The sequence below is a fragment of the Manduca sexta genome, chromosome 18 (genome assembly GCF_014839805.1).
Source record: "Manduca sexta isolate Smith_Timp_Sample1 chromosome 18, JHU_Msex_v1.0, whole genome shotgun sequence".
In the NCBI taxonomy this organism is placed as follows: Eukaryota; Metazoa; Arthropoda; class Insecta; order Lepidoptera; family Sphingidae; genus Manduca; species Manduca sexta.
The window spans coordinates 4,949,861-4,972,135 of NC_051132.1; the positions used below are offsets into that span (position 1 = coordinate 4,949,861).

Here is a 22,275-nt window from a genome sequence, read left to right on the forward strand (position 1 = left end):
CGCAGTTGAAGAAAATGTAAAATAATTAATAATCATGGATATTTCTGCCTTTAAAATTTCTTCATATAAAATTTTAAAGGCCGAAATATCCATGATTATTAATTATTTTTACGTTTTTTTTCAACTGCGAGAACTAATCACTAACTAGACGTGAATTTAAATTCTTTACTTGCCAATACTTGTTTAGTTACCCAGAACAAAATGTATGAAAATGAACCTTGAGGTATCGCCTTAAATGGCAACGCTCGTTGTTGTGTTTCGATGTTTTTCAGGAAATATATCCGTATATTCTAGAGCATATATTATATGTAAGAAATCGTATTTTGTATTCACGATCGCAATAACCTTATTCACATTGAATATATTACTCAAATATTGAAACTGGATAGTCTAAGCGCTGATAGACGTTTTCGTAAAGGCGTTTGAGTTAAAATCTATCTCTTTCATTTAGTTTGCCGCATACAGAATGGCGTAATAATACAATATATTGTTTTTTGTAAAAAAACAACGGGGTTGATTCTTGGCTAAAAATACTGTTTTTTTTAAACTGCATGTAAGGTTTTTCCTTCCCTATACCCGGATCTACATTTTTCTTTCCAACTAACTGGTAGAGTATATTGTAATGATAAATTCAAAAGCGTGATAGTGCGTAGAGTAGACGTTGCACATCGAACTTGTAGTGTAATAACGATATATGAAAAAAAATATTTGTCGATACCAATTAATCCAACGCTAATATTTCTAATGCCTGGTTTTTTATGTTCGATAATTTATTTTAAATATTATTTATTTCTATGGAGCAGGACTTTAAATAATATAACAGAATGCGGCAATGCTATATCATAATTAAATAATAGTCTTGCTTCGCCATTTTTATGACCGTGACATTTATTTCATAAAATAAAAAACATTCAGTAATGTGTGCTGGTTGTGTTCAAGACAGCGAGATTGATGAAAAAACAACACATGAATAATGGATTATGCATATAAGATACGTAATATTTAAATAATAACTTATCATTATTATTAGACTTCGTGTATTCTAAGGTAGATTTTGCATATGTGACAATTATTTTATTCGACTATCAAGTTTCCGCCTGGTAACTACTGATAGCCTCGAAGGCCCCACAAACTGAGGAAGGTTTTTATTTATTTATTTAAAAGGTATACCAATAGCATACATATTAATACATAAAATATCTTTATCATAATAATATCAGCCCTGTATTATATACTTGCCCACTGCTGAGCACGGGCCTCCTCTACTACTGAGAGGGATTAGGCCTTAGTCCACCACGCTGGCCTAGTGCGGATTGGTAGACTTCACACACCTTCGAAATTCTTATAGAGAACTTCTCAGATGTGCAGGTTTCCTCACGATGTTTTCCTTCACCGTTAAAGCGAACGATAAATTCACAAAGAATACACACATGATTTTTAGAAAAGTCAGAGGTGTGTGCCCTTGGGATTTGAACCTGCGGACATTCGTCTTGGCAGTCCGTTCCACACCCAATTAGGCTATCGCCGCTCTTAAAAAAATATAAAATATCTTTATCATTACCATATTTTTTTTTGTTTCATACTAGCATTAACGATTGTAGAAAGACATCTTGGGTACGGCGTCAGGTATAGTTTGGTGTATTCTAGTTGAATATTACTTACATTAAATGTTATTTGTTAAAAAACTGACCTGTCATTAAATGTGTTTTGTGTGACGCTGTGCATCTGACAACATATGAATTCAAATAAGCAAATAATAGTCTCAATGTGGTATCAATACGCTCGACTAGGCACGTAGCATCAATCAACTAGTACACAGCCGGTACTATTACAAAAACACGCCAAGTTTCTTAGTGTGGGTCCTGTATTTCCTAATAACGATATAAAAATTATAGAATGTATTTCAGAACAGCTGTTTCTCTCTGTTATTTCAGATTAAGTTAAACTCAGGTGGTTGTTGGGTATTCAAAACAATATTATAAAACTATGACTACACTAGAGACCTCTCTTTAGTGTAGACTTTAGAGGATTCAAAGCTAAAATCTTCCCTTCCATCTACGAATCTAAGTACTCTATGTAGAGTTTAGGTGATACAACATGCGTGGTCCACAGCGAGCTTACATTACTACAAATGCAGTGTTAATTAGCGTCCAATCATTTGAACTCTATAAACGAACAACGTATATGACTATTTATAAAAATAAATGCGCGTTACGAAATAGTTTTTAAGAAATACTGTTACAGTATTTTCTGTCTCCCTTGTCTTTTTTTTAGTAAGTCTTAATACATTCGTTCTATCAAATAATATATTGAAAAAATGTATTAAGCCAAACAAAAAAAACGATTCACGTTTCTTAAAAACTATTTCGTTGCGTACATTTATTTTGAGAATTAATCTTATAAGGGCATACAAAGGTATCTACCATCGCTTATTGAAACCCATTTCGAGCATTAAAGCAATTAATTTGCTCAATGAAAACATAATAATAAACCCGGAGCTCTACATAACATGTACTGACGTAAGATACCCTACTCAACATTACTGGTCTTGTACAATATAATATGTATGTATAGCACGAATCATTAAATATTACTAAGATATGTCAAGTCATACTCAGTCTGGCGCAGGTTAGCCTTGACGCCGAGGTTGATGCAAGCGATGCTGGTTATGTCTATTGAACACCCTTGATAAACATACGTTATATCATTATTGTAGCAAATTGGGAAGCAACGAATTCTTAGGTTATTTTTTTTGTATTATTAATCATGGATATTTCGGCCTTTAAAATTTAATATGACGAAATTTTAAAGGCAGAAATATCCATGATTATTAATTATTTTTACATTTTTCTTTCAACTGCGAGAACTAATCACTAACTAGACGTGAATTTAAATTCTTTACTTGCCAATACTTGTTTAGTTACCCAGATTAAAGCCGAAACAAAATGTATGAAAATGGACCTTGAGGTATCGCCTTAATAAAACAAGTTCATTATACTTATAATAAAATTACTTTTGTTGTAGATTATTTTTACTATTTCAATACAATGTGTGAGTGTAGAGGTTATCGGCTTTCATGGCTGAGGATAAAGAAGTGACATTAATTAATTCTGAACCTTATCATTATAAAGCTATCTAGATCCTGTACTTAGGTCGACGGTTCAGTTCCCGCCTTTTCTTAAATGATTAATTCAGCTAATAGAAACTGCTTGAGAATAATAAGTATATAATTCATTAACTTTATGATACTTTTCTCAATAGCAGCTTGACTATTATTAGATAACTGTGTTAATTTCGTTGATTAACATTTTAGAATTGAACTCAAACTAATTAAAAGCTTTAAAACTTCTTATCAATGGTCGATAAAAGGTCAAAGGCAGCAATTTTTGAAGAACTTTCTCGGTATGCTCCCTCAAAATATATACCTAAATAAATTTAATGTGCGAAAGATTAGAGGTTATCTCCGTTCATACCTCGGGATAAACTACAGTGACTCTTAATTAATTACCAAATTATATTATTTGTTTTCACAAAACGTAGTTGGTATAGCGATAGTATAAATAATCATTATCTAAAAAAGACCAATAAAATTCTGCATTTTATCATAGTTTAGTTATCCGAAATCCGTAGTAGCAAGTAAGGCAATTGATATTCGTCCGCGCCTGTTATCAAATAGTAATAGTTTAGCCAAATTATAAAACCTGAAAAATAAAAGCTTTTGATGCGTTTTATGTTTACTTCAAGCTATTTTCTGTAATTTTTGCCATAGCAGTATACTACGAACCGAAATGGTGATTATATTTTATGTTTCAAGTTTCCCCATTGAATTTGATAATGGTTTCCCCAGTTTATTGATAATTTCCACGAATAATTAGAATATGAGGCAATCAATACCAACACTAAAATTAAATATAGTTTCCGTGTTTATTTCAAGGAATTGTATATTTGCTTCATTTTGTTCTTTATTTTTATCAAATATTTATGTTGTATAAATTCTAACACAGAAAGAATTATTTATATCCGGGAATAATCAACAAGTTAAACCCTTGAATTTCAGTAGGAGTAAGGGTCAAGAGACAAGAAAAGAGGCGCAAATGCGCATGTGACGTCATCAGGACTCACAATTCGCGAAAGAAAGAGATGCAAAGACAATTTTTGCACATTGCAATATTTGAAGTATGAATAACTGCTTCATTTCTTGACCCATTATAATACAATTTGACCAAGGGTTTAGGTTAGTTTTCATATCTATCTGGCTGATCTCCGTTGAGATTGGCCGCCGAGGCTGAAATACGGCTACGAAGATCATAAGTAAAAATAATCATATACTTATGTATTTACTTTGTATATTGTTTGTAGCATACTCTTACAAGTGGTTTAAGTAATGTTCTAAGGCATAACTTAATTGTATATATACGGGTTCAATAATTCCAGGAAACATGACTTAATTTTAAACGTATAGTCAATCTGTCATTCTAATTACGAGAAATATTCTATTCTCGGTAATTAATTTAATTTACAGATTAAAAACAAAATGCATTACAAGACATCCTATTTGTTAAACTTCATTGCTTGGTCTATAATTTTAAAAGATTTATAATATTTCTAACTTATAGAATCTCACTTTGTCGCACTAGAATAAAAAACATGCCAAACAATAAAGCAATAGTGGTTTTTCTTTTAATTTAATTTCCAATATTCGAAATGGAATAAACAGAAGAATTGTTTTTCAATCTCATATCATAAACTGAGTGCATATTGTTTACAAATGTGTGTATGAGACGTCTGATAAATTATCATAGGGTAACGGCCTTTTGACTTTCATGTGTTAGATGATTTGATTTTTCCTCATTCTGCTATACATGTTTGTCTTATTAAATGACGACTTATTTAATGACTTTTGCTCGCGGATCTACTAAATTAAATCCGTTGTTGAGTATAAAGTACTTAACTATAATGTAGCTTTAATCAGCAATAAAATTTTCGAGTTTAGAGCATTTGTTTCTGTTATTAACGTATTCAAAGAAACAAACTAAACTTCAGTTTTGGGTTATCCGTATAGATTATTAAATGAAAATCATTGCGACATATCAAACATTTTATTGTACAGGTGTGTCTTTAAATCCTGTTCAACTTTTATTGTTAATTAACATTAAATTATTTGACCTTTTCTGCCAATTGTAAAGCAATTATATATTGCTTATTTTATATTAAATTGTAATTAATCATAATGCTTGTCGTGTCTATGACAAATTATAATTAATGCGCAGTGAGCAGAAACTAATTAAAAAGTTGATACTTGTCTTATAATAAAACAAAATTATGTAAATATGATGTAAAATATGTTAAAATTAATGTATGCAAATTTCCTGTTGTCTAGTATTAACATCTATCTTAGACACTCCAATTAATACATTACTGCTCTAAAATTTTGCTATAATAATAAACAGAGACAAAATTAGACTACTTTGGAGTTATTATTAAAAATATATTGCATCACTTAAATTATTCATTAAACTATATTTTGTGTTCAAATTCGCATAAGCAACAATGTTAGCAATGTCACAAGTCACAACGGTATCGATTTGTAATCATCATGTCGAGAGGTCAGTGACGAATGCATTACGTAGACACTAGACAGTCCGTGACCGTGGTATTATTCTGTTTTAATTTGCCTTATCGAAGTTAACTACGGAACTCCCGGCTTTACGTAACTATGAATTTAAACACGCCTTTATCTCTTAAAACTAAGTGCAGACTAGCAAATCCTCGCAGCTATATATTGCGTAGGAACTTGTAAATGTTTTTACATTAAAATATTTCAATAGTTCTATGCACAGACGACTTGCCGCAATTCCTGCAACCTTCTAACTTTGCTGAAATCAGCTTGCCGTATTGTTTAAACGGTAAAAATCGCTTGCGAAAGTCAAGTTCTGCAAATTTTCTTGTTTATCTAAACCGCGCTTAAAGGCTTGGTAGAGAAACAACTAGTGAACATTATGCCGAGATAATATGTATTTCGTAATGTGATAAAAAACTAACATATCGCCTTGTGATGCCGCCAGTGCGAAACTGGCCTAACACTATAGAAAAAATATTTATATCTTATCCTAATATACATAGATATTCATTCTAATTTGGAATCAACATTATTATAAAGACAATTTAACGAGGAATATTCCATTCCATTTTAATTTTTAGCCATTGAAATATTATACTAACTTTGTATAACAAAGTACGTATACACAACTCGTAAGTGACTGTATGAATGTTAGGAAGAACGAATTAGTTCCCATCGTCTGTATTGGTTCACAAACGTTCACAATTCACAACAATGGCTACATTGAATTAAACCATCCATTGTTTTCTAATACCGATACCCAGGTGTAGCTCCTTTTCAGTAAATTGTACTGGCTGTTTCATTTACGCAAGCTAATTGGACGCGTCTTAATAAAAAGAATGGAATTTAAAAGTATTATTAAAAATAGGCACCAGCGGCTACAGCATCTTAGTTTTGCTAAAAATAAAAGCTAGAGCTCTATCATGCCGACAAGTTGACCAAATAAATATTTTATAAAAAAAATCATAAATCGATTATTTGACGGCGGTTTGTATCCTTCGTATTAAACTCGATTTTAAAATTTCAGTAAGAAGGCATTACAGTAAGTTAAGCAAAAAATAAGTAAAAGGTACAATTTAACCATAGCCGTTTATTATTTGCCTTTCTGCTGCGGTTTTTGTGGCGACATCTTATTTTATGGCGCATTATAACGATTCCATGCTTATGTAATATATACAGTTAATATAATAATTACCGATAAACAGTTGCAAAAAATATATTAAAACACATTCGTAGGATTGTCTTCTGCGATCGAAACAAGTTCTTATTTTTTTGTTGTTTGGCATTTGGTAACTGGCTTTTTTGCAGGGTCAATGAACAAATAAACCTGGCTGTAAAGTGTTATATTAAAAATTATCTAATGTGGCGTACTGAATTTAATTATTGTTAATAATTAAAGTTGGAAAGTGCTTGTTTTTGTATAAGTAACACTTACTAGTGAAGACGCTTATAGTAATCAATAATCATACAAAACACTGCAGATAATAGATAAAACGGTTTAACATATTTAACTTAACTAACAATTTCAATTAGTACAGTTACAAGTAATGACGATTTAACTAAGTTCGTGTTAAGCATAGCGTAACTTCTACAGTTTATATATCAATGACGTAATCAATTCGATGGTTTTTCAAAGCGTCACGCGTGCGAGATCACGTACACAAATGTTAAAAACTTGTTTTCGTATTCAAATTGAATTGTGGTACGATTCACGGTTATGAATTTATTTCAATGAATTCTAACTATAAATAAGAATGGGAAGATATTAAAGGAAAGCTTTCCTTGCGAATTCGCGCGGCGCAGTAGTCTTTTCCTGAATAAAGGTTCTTTGAATATTTTCGAAATAGAAGAAAACCTATAACTTGAAGTAGAACATGGTCTTATTTATGTATAAATAATTCCCAAATTCCGTCACCAAGTGAATAATCTAACATCTTCATGTACTTTATATTTAGAATTGGTTTGATCCTACAAATAATTACTTCACCAATTGAGTTGCTGTCTTACTTTTAATTTATTCTTTACAAGTATTATTAACTAACATGACTATAATTTCATACTGGTTTTTTTGCTCATAATTTTTTTTCTTTATTTATTAATTTATGTAGATGTTTGTCTGCGAATAATAATTGATATTCGAATATTTTAGTAGTCGTTCTATTATTGGCGCGCATTGAAAAATCTGTTAAGTCATTATTCCGAGAATTTGTTTTTATAATTAAATTTGACAAGTTTTATTCATATTTTTTCTAGGAAAATACCAGTGTAACCAAGTCGAAGCAATAAGCTAGAAGATAAATTTTACTAATTGCCCATTTATTTATCTTCGAACCAAAATTTACATACGACATAAATGTATACTGAATAAAATATCGTTCTCCTTGCCAATATTAAAGTTTTAACTAATTTTCATTTTCTTTTATCAAGTCATGATAGACAAACAGTCGCTGGTAATAAAAATATAAAAATTGGTAATATCTTCTATAAATAATATTCTATTTGTCTTCGATGAATATAGTTTTAATTGAAATATTTCGTGAGCTTACGAAAAACAAACAAAGCCAATTTCAAACGAAGGTAAACAGCACCCGACGGATATGAAACTTATTTCTTATTCCATTTATATTTACACACGAACGTCTAATTATATTTAATAGTTTCGCGTCGATGGGTTGCCTTGAGTTGACTTACTGACGCCTAAAATAGATCTCTAAAGGACTTTCATGTTTCGTTGTTAGTGAAATGTATGCAAGAAAATAACTAGGAAGCTATGAATAGACGTACGTATGTTAAGGGAACTGTTAAATTGCATCGCAGTGATTCCTTGTTAATCGATACATGGAGGACTGAAGTTTGCTAATATTCTTCCTGCCTTCCTTGCTTCCTTCTGATCATACAAAATACTTTCAGTTACACAGCTAGGTAGACGTTTAAATACCTAAAATTTAAATTTCGAAGTTAGATTTAAATACCTTTTGGTAACTATAACCTCTACTAAAAGGGACAATATACATGTCAACGGCTGATAATTATTTTTATCAGTGCCAAAGTTCTACCTCCGAGACTATTCTCTTATCAGCAAACGTTATTTGTGCCACCCAACGATCGTGTTACATACACCTACTATGCGTCAACTTTATCAGTTCCAACATTAATTAATTCCTACACAAATATATGAGTATTTCTTAAAATAAATGTACGTAACGAAAAGGTTTTTACTAAATATTGTTACAAACTAACTGTGTCAGCAGATATAGAAAATAGAAATAATGAAATGAAATAATAAAATTAAGAAAAACAAAAAAATAGATGAGACATAAAACTATCGTAAAAACTGTTTCAGTACAAACATTTATTACGAGAAATATTTGCTTTCATTATCCATTTAGGGTCAATAATTTGGAATATTCAGTATATTAAGATGAATTAGCATCAAAAACAGCTTAGCTATAATTGTTTTCTTACAAAAAATGCTTTATACATGTCTTTACTATATCCTTGCATCAGTTAAAACTAAATATCTGTCCAAAAATATCCAACGAAGACGACTTTAGCGTGTCGCGTTCGTTGTGCAATATATTGATAAATTGACACAATCAATTTGGGCTTCAAAAACGTGATAAACGAGTTAAAAAACCTCTCATATAAATATTTCAACTGTATATTACACAAAAAAAAAACATATTTTGTAAGTTAAATGAGAAATAATAGACGCTTATTACTTGTTAATATTATTATCAACACTTTTTTTTTCACCTGGAAAAACGCATTATCGCTGCCACTACTAAGGGAAGAATGGAACGGTTATGTTGGTTTCACCGGTCTTTCGGCCCAATGTCAACACTCGGGAATATAGCATCAACCGAGCGACCATTGGAACGAATGCCTAACCTACACCAGCATAGCATCCAATACCCGCAGTAGCCTTCGGCTCTATGCATCGGCCCCAGGGTATTGCTGCACTAAGGCAGCTGCGCAGAACCGTCCTTAAACAGCATCAACCCTGTATCATATACTGAGACCCACCCACAGCTGTCTCTACTATTGAGAAGGCTTGAACTTTAGTTCCCTGCGCAGGCCTTACTCGTGTTATCAACCAAAACCTGTCACTCGCTTGTCGTCGATATAAATATACCCACTACAAAACTTTCGTTTTTTCTTACGTTAAAGTACGATTCCTACAGCAACTGTTTAAACTTCATTACCCACTTCGCATTGTTACGGGTGAGGTTTGAGTGTAACAGAAATGCAGCTGCAGTCTTGTATGCGTCTTTGTCACCGTCCTGGCTCTATCTTGCTATTCATAAATAGACCTACAGTGCAAGTCATAGAACACACATCTCTAGGAGCGATATTATTAATAAACATTCTGTGTCCCCCGTTATCAAATAGGTCCGTCGTTCATTCATCTAATAGGGCCGTGATCTTCCACGCCTCTTTCATGCCGACAAAATAATTCATTGTACGTAGTGAAGGAAGTCCACAAGGTCAATTTTAGTCAATCTTATTTGATTCGCTCTGGCAGATTTCTTGTTGAGATCATTAGTAATGAATTGATTTTTTTAAGAATATCTTGAGGGTTCAGTACTTCAATTTATCGTTGAATGCCAAGCATTGTACCAAGCTTGATATATAATGAAACTGATTTTTTTGAGTTAATTGTGAACAGAATTGTAATATCCCATTTTCAATTATTATCCTTACATCCGTCCGTGTAGTGTGTTTGATTTGTTAGAAACTAATTCAATCAGGAATGTTTTACTTATAAAGAGATTTGCAAATTTCATGACTCATTTCCAGTGGCAATGGATGAAGTTTTCCGAAAAGGAACTACACCCAACATATAGGTACTTACATAAATGCTGTCCACAAATCGTTCTAATATTTAGATATTACATAAACTACGAAAGGCAAACGGATTATATAAACCCTTCCCCACTGCTCATTTTCTTGACGAGCATAAATCTGGAAGTAATACTCTTAAGATAATATTGGACATCATAACATCACATTTGAAGTATCAACATAATACAAGATAATAGGTAATTTTAATCAATATATTACAGATCTTAAAGTGCACGTTGATTATAAAATATTTACGCACTTATCAGCTCTTATCTGTACGTGACATAAACCACGAGATTCGGTCTATTTAAAATTCACGATACCACCTCGTAGTTGTGAAGGTGTTGCAAGTTTATAACATTTTCTATGATATCCCGATTTTTTTAATATAACAAGTTATATAATATTTGGTATTCTAGAATTTCCTCGACATGTGAAAATTTATTCTTTCCTTCAGCCATCTCAACATATAAACATCTTCTAAAACTCCATGTTTGAAATACTTGGAATAAAATACCAGAATATTTTATTTCTTACTTAGCAACACCATGCTCATAAATCGCATCGATTATATCAAATTGACAACCGATTATCGCTTTTAAACTTACGTAATAAAGACTTAGGATTACGAACACAGGACAATTAGTATTTTGCGCCGGAGTTTTTGTCACTAGTCTCGGAGCAGCGGGACGGTCGACACGACAGTGCACTGTGCAGAAATAAATAAGATAATTATTGTGATAATATAAGAGCTTGTGACCTTGTGTGGTGAGTTTTTATTCGATGTTGCAAAATGTGTTCAACAGTAATATGAATAAGACTCAGTTTTTATTGTGCAAAAGTTTCTTTAACCTTTCTGTACAGTATAAACGCAATTGAATTTTCATTTATGTGTTCCGAGAATAAAAGCTATAGTGGTCAAATAAAAGACAATGTTTTACGTAATATAAAAACAATTTGATATTTTATATATAGAAAAATATTTTGTGTAGAGTCCGCTTTTTTTATATTCCCATTGCCTATAAATTTAACATACGCAAACTATAGCATTATTAAGTGATAGTTATCTAATGATAACAAAATTAATTGTTGATTAATTACATATTTTTCTTAATAACTAGTCTATGAAATATTGTACCACTTAAGCAAATCGTAATCTTAGTAGCTTCCTTCTTCGGACAAACATGTCAATATGTACCTATATCAAATACGCATGTATACTGTATAGAATACTAATGCATAATGCAATTCTATTTAAAATTCCTATAAACATGATCATAAGGACTACAATGTGCAGCATAAAATGGCGCTTATTTGTAGACTATAACACTTTTATATCACAAGATCTCGATGCAGCAATGGAGCATTTAATATAAGGATCATACTCTGCACTTAGCTTCTGGGATCGTATATTTATCAGAAATATAACGCACGATTGATCTACTGCGTGATAAACCAGTGTACCTTACTTGTATCGGCCATTTTCAATAAATGATCTCAATCTCTTTTTTCGATCCATCGCCAAAATTGACCAATCGGAACTAAGTATTTTTGACATGCTTTCAAATAACTTATTTTCATCGGTTTATTTTCGAGATTCGACCAAAGATTAAGGTTGGGGTCGTTAGTAAAAAAACTGCTGTATGTCCAATCATTAATGGGTTAACAAACTTCCAAATATCTTCACGCGTATTGCATCTGCAAGCGTTCACTTATTTTATAAAAATAATAAAATTAAATAGAGAATAAGATACAAAATGCTTCATTGCTGTAAGGATCGAAAAAGTTAAAGGCTATCTCTGAGTAGTGAATACATACCTATACAGCACTTTCTCCAGGCCTTACTTGTCTAAATCCGCCATTATTACCTTATCACCTATTGGTAATCATAAAGCCATAAATGAAATCGACCTCCGTCAAGCACATAAGTTATAATTCGACTTTTATTATTCGTGCCACGCGGTACTATTTCACTTTCGCAACTGAACGTGTTCTGTCTCAGTGTAAACTTGTTTAACGCTTTGTATGTAATTGATTTAAATATTTTTTAAATCCTTACAACACTCGATAGTACTAAATATAAATTACAGTATGATCCAAATGTCCACGTTGATATCGAAGGGAAATTATCAGTAATTGTCTTTTAGTCCATTGAAAAGTTACATTTGGGGTTGCGTTTTTTAGAGGACGCAATTTTATTTTTTTGAAGTGTAGGGGGGGGTCAGTCTAAAGCTAAAACCAAGTTTGTGGGGTCGCCACCCTTGTCCCACGGCCGCCATCTTGAAAATAAGGGTTGAAATGGTTTTTACGATGTATCTCTTAAACTATTTATCTGACAAAAAAAATATATAAACATTTTTTGTTGCAAATTAAATTCTCTACAACTTTGGTCTGGTAACTTTTTGTCGTAGAACTATAAATAAAAATGTTATGAGCGAAAATGTTAAGAAATTCAATGTTAAGCAATGTCCATTGCAACGTCATCAGAACGTGTGTTCATAAGGTTCATAATACTTTTTTTGTACTCTCATTAATACCCAAATACCCAAGGGACCATTAGGGAACAAAAGAACATCTGCCTGCTATTATTATTATTATTTCTAACCTCTCTTATTGTAAGAATAGCTGATAATATTGTGTTGAAGTTGTAGTAAGTAAGTTATTTATTAGCATTTTGACTTTTAAGTCTTTTAAAAGTCAAAATGCTAATAAAAAAAAAGTAGTTTTCACTAAAGTTAAAATCGTGTCTAAAATCATTCGAAATCGAATAAAATACATCCGCACGTACAGAAATATGTAGCACAACTAAAAGATATAAGTTGAACGACAACTTCAACATAATATTATCAGCTATTCTTACAACAACAGAGGTTAGAAATAATAATAATAATAGCAGGCAGATGTTCTTTTGTTCCCTAATGGTTCCTTGGGTATTTGGGTATTAATGAGAGTACAAAAAAAGGTATTATGAACCTTATAAACACACGTTCTGATGACGTTGCAATGGACATTGCTTAACATTGAATTTCTTAACATTTTCGCTCATAACTTTTTTAATTTATAGTTCTACGACAAAAGTTACTAAACCAAAGTTGTAGAGAATTTAATTTGCAACAAAAAATGTTTATAAATTTTTTTTGTCAGATAAATAGTTTAAGAGATACATCGTAAAACCATTTCAACCCCTATTTTCAAGATGGCGGCCGTGGGACAAGGGTGGCGACCCCACAAACTTGGTTTTAGCTTTAGACTGACCCCCCCTACACTTCAAAAAAATAAAATTGCGTGCTCTAAAAAACGCAAGGTAAGGCCTAAAAAATGTAACATTTCAATGGACTATTTGATCATGTACGAGCTTTTTGCGCGCAATGATAGCAATTTTATGTGCACTAGTTGATATACTATATCACCAAAGACCAATGTTAATATCTGAGAATATTATACAAGATAAGGCAGATACAGACTATAAAAGTAAAATTTACTCACTGGACTTTGGCACCATTCTATCCTGTTTGCAAAAAGCTACGAGACGAAAGTTTAGCAGCCTTATAATTCAGCCCTAAACAATTTTCTCCCGATCTTTACAGAACGTAACAACGGGCAAACATGTGTCCGATCTGGCCCCTTCACCTGATCATTCTGTACGTGCTGGCGATATGTCCCTTATGGGTGCTATGCCAAGCGGCGCCGGAGCTCACCGCCAACTTCGTGCCCAGCATCGTGGACATCAACATGCAGGAGTATAAATACGTTGATGTGAATGTGCAAGGTAAACTTGATTATTTGCTTTGCCAACTTTGCGGACACATTCCCAAACAAGATAGAACTACCTCCCCCAAGATATTTAAAACGTATTGAATTTTCTGAATCATACACATTTTCGTTATATGTAATGGCCCTTTAACAAAATAATTCAACTGATCAAGTTTTTTATGGATATTCCGAAGTACTTATTAATCAAATATATTTTTGTCAGGTACCAATCTGCAAACAGGCGATGTCTTTTCTGTGAGTACGAGGAACACTCACATAGCTGAAGCAGAATTCAACTCTACAGCTGTATACACAGGGAGCGAAGACAGCACTTGGAGAGGCAGGATACGAATTACTGGAAATTTCTTAGGTTAGTATTCCTTTTTATCCGGTTTAGAAGAGGCCGGCATAATTGTATCGACCGGCGAGACATTTCGAAATAATATTAAAAGGCGTTAGTTACTACTTCTCATTAACATGTAGATTTTGTCGAAATATTCTTTAGATGTCATATTATATTTTATTGCCTTTACTGAAGAATAATTATGATTCATTATAATCTGTTTAATTTGCAACACTACATATTGTCATACTTCTCAAATAGAGGAATTTAAATTGTGTGCACCTGTTTAAATTGTTTCCGTCTTGACTTTTTAAAATTTAAAACCTTTAAAACAAACAAAATTTTCTTAATATCAAAAAATATGTATACACAATAAGCAAATTGTATTTAAACAAGTGTTGAACTTGGCATAGTGACACGAGTAGGTTTTAAAAATTAACATATAAAGTGTCTAAAGTCTTAAGGCTTCAAAAAGCGAAATATATCATTAAGCTAGAAAGAGAAATTATTTTAAATTAAGTAAAAGGACATACCGATGGACACAATAACGTCATCGCCATTAGTACGCATGCGAACTATTATACAATTAACAACGGTGTTTGCTAATTTATAAACCGTTGTTCATTAGGAAACTTTCTTTACTAAAGAAAACAGTATTATCAACTTTTCTATAAGTTTATATAAATCCTTATAATACTTTTTGACCGTAAAATAATTAAAAAAATAAGAGACACAAAGAAAATGTTCATAAGTTTTACTAGCCCACTGACCATCGCGTTTGTCTATTAGGCAGGACGGACGTGACGTTGCAGGCCCACCGCGGCTCGCAGCAGTTGCCGATCACCAACAGCACCCTGCCGGTGATCATCGTGCGGCCGCAGAGAGTCATCGACACCATCTTCACCACCAGCGTTGCCACATTTGTGAGTACTCACTTTTATGCACTTATGTCTTGTCCCTTACTAATTTATTGATGCCCCTTTGAGTCTTGGGTTAAATTTTAGTCAATCAATTCTCCTTTAAAACAAAATAAAATGTTTTGTTCATCACATAGGCGAACATAGTTGCACTTATGATAAGTCAAGGTACATAAGAATATTTAATTATTATTTAAGTAAAGTCGATTATATAAAGTTTTTGAAAGTTTGGTAACCGGTCCGGTCTGGTATAACTGGCTTTCATCTTACCAGTTACCATTGTTTCTTTTATCAAATGGTAGTACGTTCATAACCATGTTCACAACTATGTTATTGTGCCATTTATTGTTTAAATTGTAACATGATGACATATTAGAGAAAATTGGGAAAGTCAAGCTTTACACCTGAATACAACATTGGTCACCGCGATTAGGAATTAAAATAATATCATAGTATTGATAAGTGATGTATATATTAATTATTCTAATGACTAATTCCACATAGGAATACCAACTTTATCGTATAAAGATAAAATGTACGTGAGATATGTCCTACCCCCTCTATAATACCGCTTTCGTTTCTCACGATATTAACACACGACATTGACACGTGAGATACTAAGTAGATACACTTATATGTATAGTGTAATGTTATTACTAAGATTAGGCTTAAGGTGATTAATTGATTAGGATAAAGCTACTGTAACTCTAATTAGAGTAAATCCTCAATAGGGTATTAAACTTTTTTTTTGTCTTTACATCTATCATATATTTACCTCATATAAAATGTAACACAGAAAATGTATTAATATCTGGTAAAAATTCAACAAATTGTAAGTTTTTTAAATTCCTTTGAAGTGTTAAGAAACAAGAAAAGAGACGCAATACGCTCATGTGATGTCATCAGGAATTACGATGCGCGCGAATGAAAGAGATGCAGCGCTAATTCTTACACATAGAAATATTAGAAATATGATTTACCGTCTCATTTCTTAACCAATTTTAATAGAATTTTCAACACAAAGCCTTCTTTTTCGTACTATTTGCTGTTTCATATAGAATAATGTACAAAAGGAAACATAGGAAAATAATCCCACAAGTGTGAACCTTGAAAAGATATAAATAGTTGCCTCCGCTGAACACAATTTCGATGCAATTCCTGTCCGTTGACAGGCAAGACTCGGCTCAAGAAATTTGCCGTAGCACTCGCTCTGTCAAATTGGGACTTAACTGATGTATAATGAATTCCATACATACATACATACATAACATCACGCATTTTATCCACGAAGGGGTATGCAGAGGCGCAACTAGGGCACCCACTTTTCGCCAAGTATGTTCCGTCCCATGATGTGATAGGGGGCGAGCCTATCACCATATCGGACACAAATTCCAGACTCCGGGCTGATACTGAGCAGAAAAACCCAAATATCACGTTGCCCGACCCGGGATTCGAACCCAGGACCTCAGAGCGCTATTGTACCGGACGTGCAATACAACTACGCCACCGATGCAGTCAAAATCCACTATAATCATGCTTGCATACATATTAAAAGGAGAGGAATAGAAATTAAACTCAAATCAACCCCTGGTTTGTTAGCATTTAGTAGCTTAGTATTTAAAACATAAACATAGTACAATTGTCAACAAAAAACAAACATGAGTTCTCCAGAATGTGACTTTATGTCCGATAGGGTCTTAAACCCGATAAAAAAGTACGCATTTATCACTGCTATAGAATTTGCGTATACCAAAATCATAATGTTGCCTATTGTCCAGCCAGTATATGATTTTTAAGGTATTCATGAAAATTCCAGGTATCTCTGATCTTCATTAACTTCGGATGCGCCATGCATTGGCCGACGGTTCTGGAAGTGGTCAAGAGGCCCGTGGGTCCGCTCATCGGAATGGCTGGACAGTTCTTATTCATGCCGCTTGTAAGTATTTACAAATAGGTGTTTATTTATCGATATATATACATACTCCGTACTAGATTTGGCATTCCGAACATTCACTGTGTTCAACTGAATTGAACTGCAATCTATTCAAACTGACTTTAGTATGGTCAATATAGACAGCTTGTGGTTGTGTACGGAGTGACGCTCATGATATAAGAACTCGAGTCTAAGTGTAAACCTGGATTTGAATAAAAAATATTAGTCAAATAAATAGAATTATTTGTTGTTTAAATAGAATATACCGTCAATATGTTTATTTTGATTTTATTACTTGTGTTCACTCATAAAACAGTACATTTTGCATTAATTTGCATCGCTGAGTATTGCTATTATGAGCTTCGATTATGTAGACATTGAAGCAATACTAACGGTTTCAATTTCCTCATCATTAATGATAATAATCGTGTTATCAATTATTAATTTTGTATTCACGGAAGTGAGATATTTGTATGACTTATCTCCAAAATAATATCACTGATGTGGTAAGTTAAAAGAACCTCATAATAATAACTATAGTTAAAACTATCACCGGATACACTTATACGAATACTTACTCTAGTGGGTAAGTTTGCGAAGTTGAACACAACCTCAAAATGGAAAAATTACTGTTCCATATTTTTTTTAGCAAATATTCAAATTCAATATATTCTAGACAAAAAAAAATAAGCAATCGCTGAGCTCGGCAATAAAATATATAAAAAATTAATATTATTTATTGCATGGTTGCACAGACTTATTACGGCTAGGGGCCACTCGGGCAAATCATGAACTGATGGCGGGCCGGCCGGCTGAAGTATAGGTAATTAAAGACAATAAAGAATTGATAATAATTTATTAAAATTGAAAAATAATTTATTAATTTGAAGCGTGGCACTGCATAGTGCTTACAATCTTTATTTATATTTGGCTCAAATTTACTTGTAGCAACATGTAAAACTGCTTCCAAACTTTCATTTGCAAGGCGGTTTCGATTTTTTGTTTTATTATTATTTAGTATTGAAAAAGTTTGTTCACATATATAGGTAGAACCAAATAAGCTGGCTGGCTGGAATAGAATTCAATATTTTTCGAATGTACGAGAGTATTATTTTTGCTGTCGGCGGGCCACCAGTATTCGACCCGCGGGCCGCATGCGGCCCGCGGGCCGCGGTCTGTGCATCCATGATTTATTGCCTGTTCCTAATAATGTTAGCTGAAGTATAAATACTTTCCAGTTTACGTTACGCTTCCCATATACACCATGTTCCAATAACTTTTCCCCAGATGACGTTCGGTCTCGGGTTCCTGATCTTCCCGGACAATCCAGCGATGCGTCTCGGCATGTTCTTCACCGGATGTGCTCCGGGTGGTGGCGCCTCTAACATCTGGACCTTCATCCTCGGAGGAAATCTTAACTTGTCGCTCGCTATGACGTCGATATCCACGTTGGCGTCCTTCCGTGAGTTTTTTCAATCTTTATTGCTTGGGCTTAGATGTGACAGATTGGAAGTCGATTTATAAATAAAATGTTTTCATTATAATTTTTCTTAGTCATTTCAATATGATTTGGTTACATTTTTGAGTTCATGTAGTCTGTCAACTTATACTTTACACCTTATTTTTATTACATTCTCTCTCCAACTATGGAGAAAAAATACACCCATGTAAAAAAAGAACGAGCGTTTTGGAGTGTATTACGAGACCAAAAATTTAAATGTATCCATTTATTTCCAGTGTTTATGCCCGCCTGGTTGTTCTCGCTGGGTCAAGTGGTATTCCGTGACGCGAAGATCGTGGTTCCGTACGTTCGTATCGCGACGTTCGTCATTGGTCTCATCGTGCCCCTGGCTATAGGGTTGGGCATGCAGAAATGGACGCCAAGATTGGCCACCTTCATGGTCCGCATCCTGAAAGGGTTCTCGACAACCTTACTCCTGTTCATCATTATCTTCGCCATTGTCACGAACCTGTACATATTCGAGCTGTTTACGTGGCAAGTAAGTACTGAACTAAAAGTATAATTAATTACAAACAAGTAAAGTCCAAGACACTGTGAGCTCATTCTGCGTAGATCGGACTAACAGCTAAAATTTAAAAAGTGTTATAATTGTAAAATATAGGTAGATATTGTAACTTTGACTTTACGGGTGAACAACTCAGTCCCCCCTCCCCCCTCCAGCGTGATCACGAAGACTGCAAAGCCTTCGAAACGTCGGCAGAAAACTAAAACATTAAAACCGTGATAAAATCCGTAACAATAGTTTAATTTCAATGTCTTATTCGCGTAAACATAAGAAATCATTGAGTGTAAGTCCGTAAAATAATCTCATCATTAATATGTTTATATATTCTTAGATCATAGTAACGGGCATGGGTATCCCGTGGCTGGGCTACCTTGCCGGGTACCTGGTGGCGATCCTGTTCCGGCAGCCGCACCCTGACGCGCTCGCCATATCCATCGAGACCGGCATCCAGAACACCGGTATCGCTATCTTCCTGCTCAGATACGCTCTGGGACAGCCGGAAGCTGATCTTACAACAGGTAAACTGCGCGAATTAGCTTCTATTATTGGGCATAAGGCATTAATTATTATAGTAAGTTTTATCCACAATGCCATTAAATCGTCCATTATCGAATTTAAAGGGGGAAAGTTTGAGTAAGGAAGTTTCCCTCTGTTTCAATAAATATATAAATCTCAAGTGCAATGTTCTTAGAATGCATTTTCTCAAAAAAAATAGGAATTTAGGAGATGTATCATTCATAGACGTCGTGCCTAAAATCGATGAACTTAATTGATTATTTGTGCAAGTATTAAAAGAATCGATTGTAATTACAACTACCTCTGGTCTGAGGAATAATATCGATACATTCTTATGAATTCTAAAATAATCGATTGCAATTCCAGTGGTGCCTGTTTCGTGCGCTATTATGACACCAGTGCCGATGACGGCGATCTACATCTACCAAAGAATTAAGGCTTGGTGAGTGTACATACTATATTTATTATGGTGCTTTAAAAAAAATTTGTCCTGTGATATAAGGATAGTTTGAAACGATCCCAGTGTCGCCAATAGGGCACTCTATAAGTGTTTTGGATTGTCTAGTCTGAAGTTAGGCACATCAAATTCTATATAAAACTTTGTTTGTTTGATACCTTAAACAAAGGTGACGTCTGCCTTAACTATCTTTAAACAACTGTTCTTTATTCTTTGTACGATAAAACTTATAAATAGTGGAATAACAATACAATAAACACAATAGCGCTCTGAGGTCCTGGGTTCGAATCCCGGGTCGGGCAAAATGATATTTGGGTTTTTTCTGCTCAGTATCAGCCCGGAGTCTAGAATTTGTGCCCGATATGGCGATAGGCTCGCCCCCTATCACATCATGGGACGGAACATACTTGGCGAAAAGTGGGTACCCTAGTTGCGCCTCTGCATACCCCTTCGGGGATAAATGCGTGATGTTATGTATGTAAATAGTGGAATAATAAGGCGCCATGCCTTAAAGAAACAAATAGTTGTAATGGTATCACAACTTTTTTACCATTATGTTTAAATGTAACCGTAAATATGAGTTACCAAGGCCTTTATAAAAGGCAACGCAACAATGAAGTCAATTAAAATCACATGCTTGCTTGGAACAAAATCAACCACAGAATTACATAATGACAAGTAATAATACAATCCAATCAATAATTCTAGATAGTGTAATGATAGGCTGAATTGATTAGTAAAGGAATCCGACAATTGCATAAGACTTTAAATAATATTAATTATGATTGTTAATATACCTACACTATATGAATTTTTGGATGCTTTATTTAATTACAATTCAAGGGATAACATTGAAAAAAAAAACGTTTTCAAAGTATTAGCTTATGCTTAAATTTTGTTTCATATACAATATTATTTTGTTTTAATAATGCGCTAAGTGATGATCATGTTATGCTGAAAGTAATAATTTTTGTTTTGATCAGTTCGCATGTGCAAGATTTTTTTTGGTTTTGACAGCTTGTTCAATCAGGACAATGTGGCTACGCTAATTGTTTTGTTCTGGAAAAAAATAAGCCAAGAGTAACTGATGGTTTGAACAGATAGGACGCTAATCATGAAAAAAAATAATCATGTGTTTTTTTTTTATTTTTTTCATAAAATAATTACGTCATCAACATCATTCGCATACCGTTATGTCGGGTCAGTGCGGGAGGTATGTCCAAGTGTTTTTATCATAAATTGGGTACGGTGGCGGTTTTCGATTTCCATTCATATTATCATCGTGCATGTATTTGGAGTTAAGGACTTAGTTTGTATGTGATATGCGCCTTTTTACTAATTTATGGATTCGTATGAGAGGTAATAAAAGTTTAGATTAGGAAGAAAAAATATATAATGATTAATTTCATTAGAAAGTAAATACAGACGACAGTGGTTATTGTTTGACAGTGGTTCGACAGCTATCGAGAAAATGGTCTCTCTTTCCCAATGTGAACCAGATAAATGTCTCACAACTTTTTGTTATCAAAAAGTTTACATTGATCGTTGATAATTACAAAAAGATATAGTGTTATCCTTCGATTATGGACTAAATAAATTCATATCGATCTATAAATAAGTTTATCAAAGATATGTATTAATTAATAATTTGTGTGTTGCGACGCACACAAATGTGTTGTTTAAAGTAACTGTGATTTAGGTTTTCGTAATAAAATATTGTTTTGGGTTTGAAAAGGAAGTAGTCTTAAAATATCTTAACGAATCTCCTTGATCAGACTCATCAAACTTTATAGTCTATGTTCAATGCTTATTGGCTTTGGGATGTTTTTTCTTTGGTTATGGTTTGTAAATATAGGTGTTTTAC

The 22,275-nt window shown here is 33.3% G+C and overlaps 1 protein-coding gene across 4 annotated transcripts in view; it reads left to right on the forward strand.

The window, feature by feature from the left end:
• LOC115455094 (ileal sodium/bile acid cotransporter) overlaps nucleotides 1-22,275 on the forward strand; it is a 36,722-nt gene that overhangs the window by 11,180 nt on the left and 3,267 nt on the right. For 2 of the 4 annotated variants that reach the window (XM_037439953.1, XM_037439954.1), the window contains exons 2-10: nucleotides 14,053-14,234; nucleotides 14,442-14,588; nucleotides 15,351-15,484; nucleotides 17,295-17,414; nucleotides 18,699-18,873; nucleotides 19,149-19,411; nucleotides 19,770-19,956; nucleotides 20,321-20,396; nucleotides 21,617-21,624. In XM_037439953.1, the coding sequence (XP_037295850.1) occupies nucleotides 14,072-14,234; nucleotides 14,442-14,588; nucleotides 15,351-15,484; nucleotides 17,295-17,414; nucleotides 18,699-18,873; nucleotides 19,149-19,411; nucleotides 19,770-19,956; nucleotides 20,321-20,396; nucleotides 21,617-21,624 (1,273 nt within the window). In that variant the 5' untranslated portion in view covers nucleotides 14,053-14,071. Of the gene's footprint in view, nucleotides 1-11,080; nucleotides 11,234-14,052; nucleotides 14,235-14,441; nucleotides 14,589-15,350; nucleotides 15,485-17,294; nucleotides 17,415-18,698; nucleotides 18,874-19,148; nucleotides 19,412-19,769; nucleotides 19,957-20,320; nucleotides 20,397-21,616; nucleotides 21,625-22,275 lie in introns of those variants that run through there. The other 2 variants (XM_037439952.1, XM_037439955.1) reach the window with 2 other exon arrangements.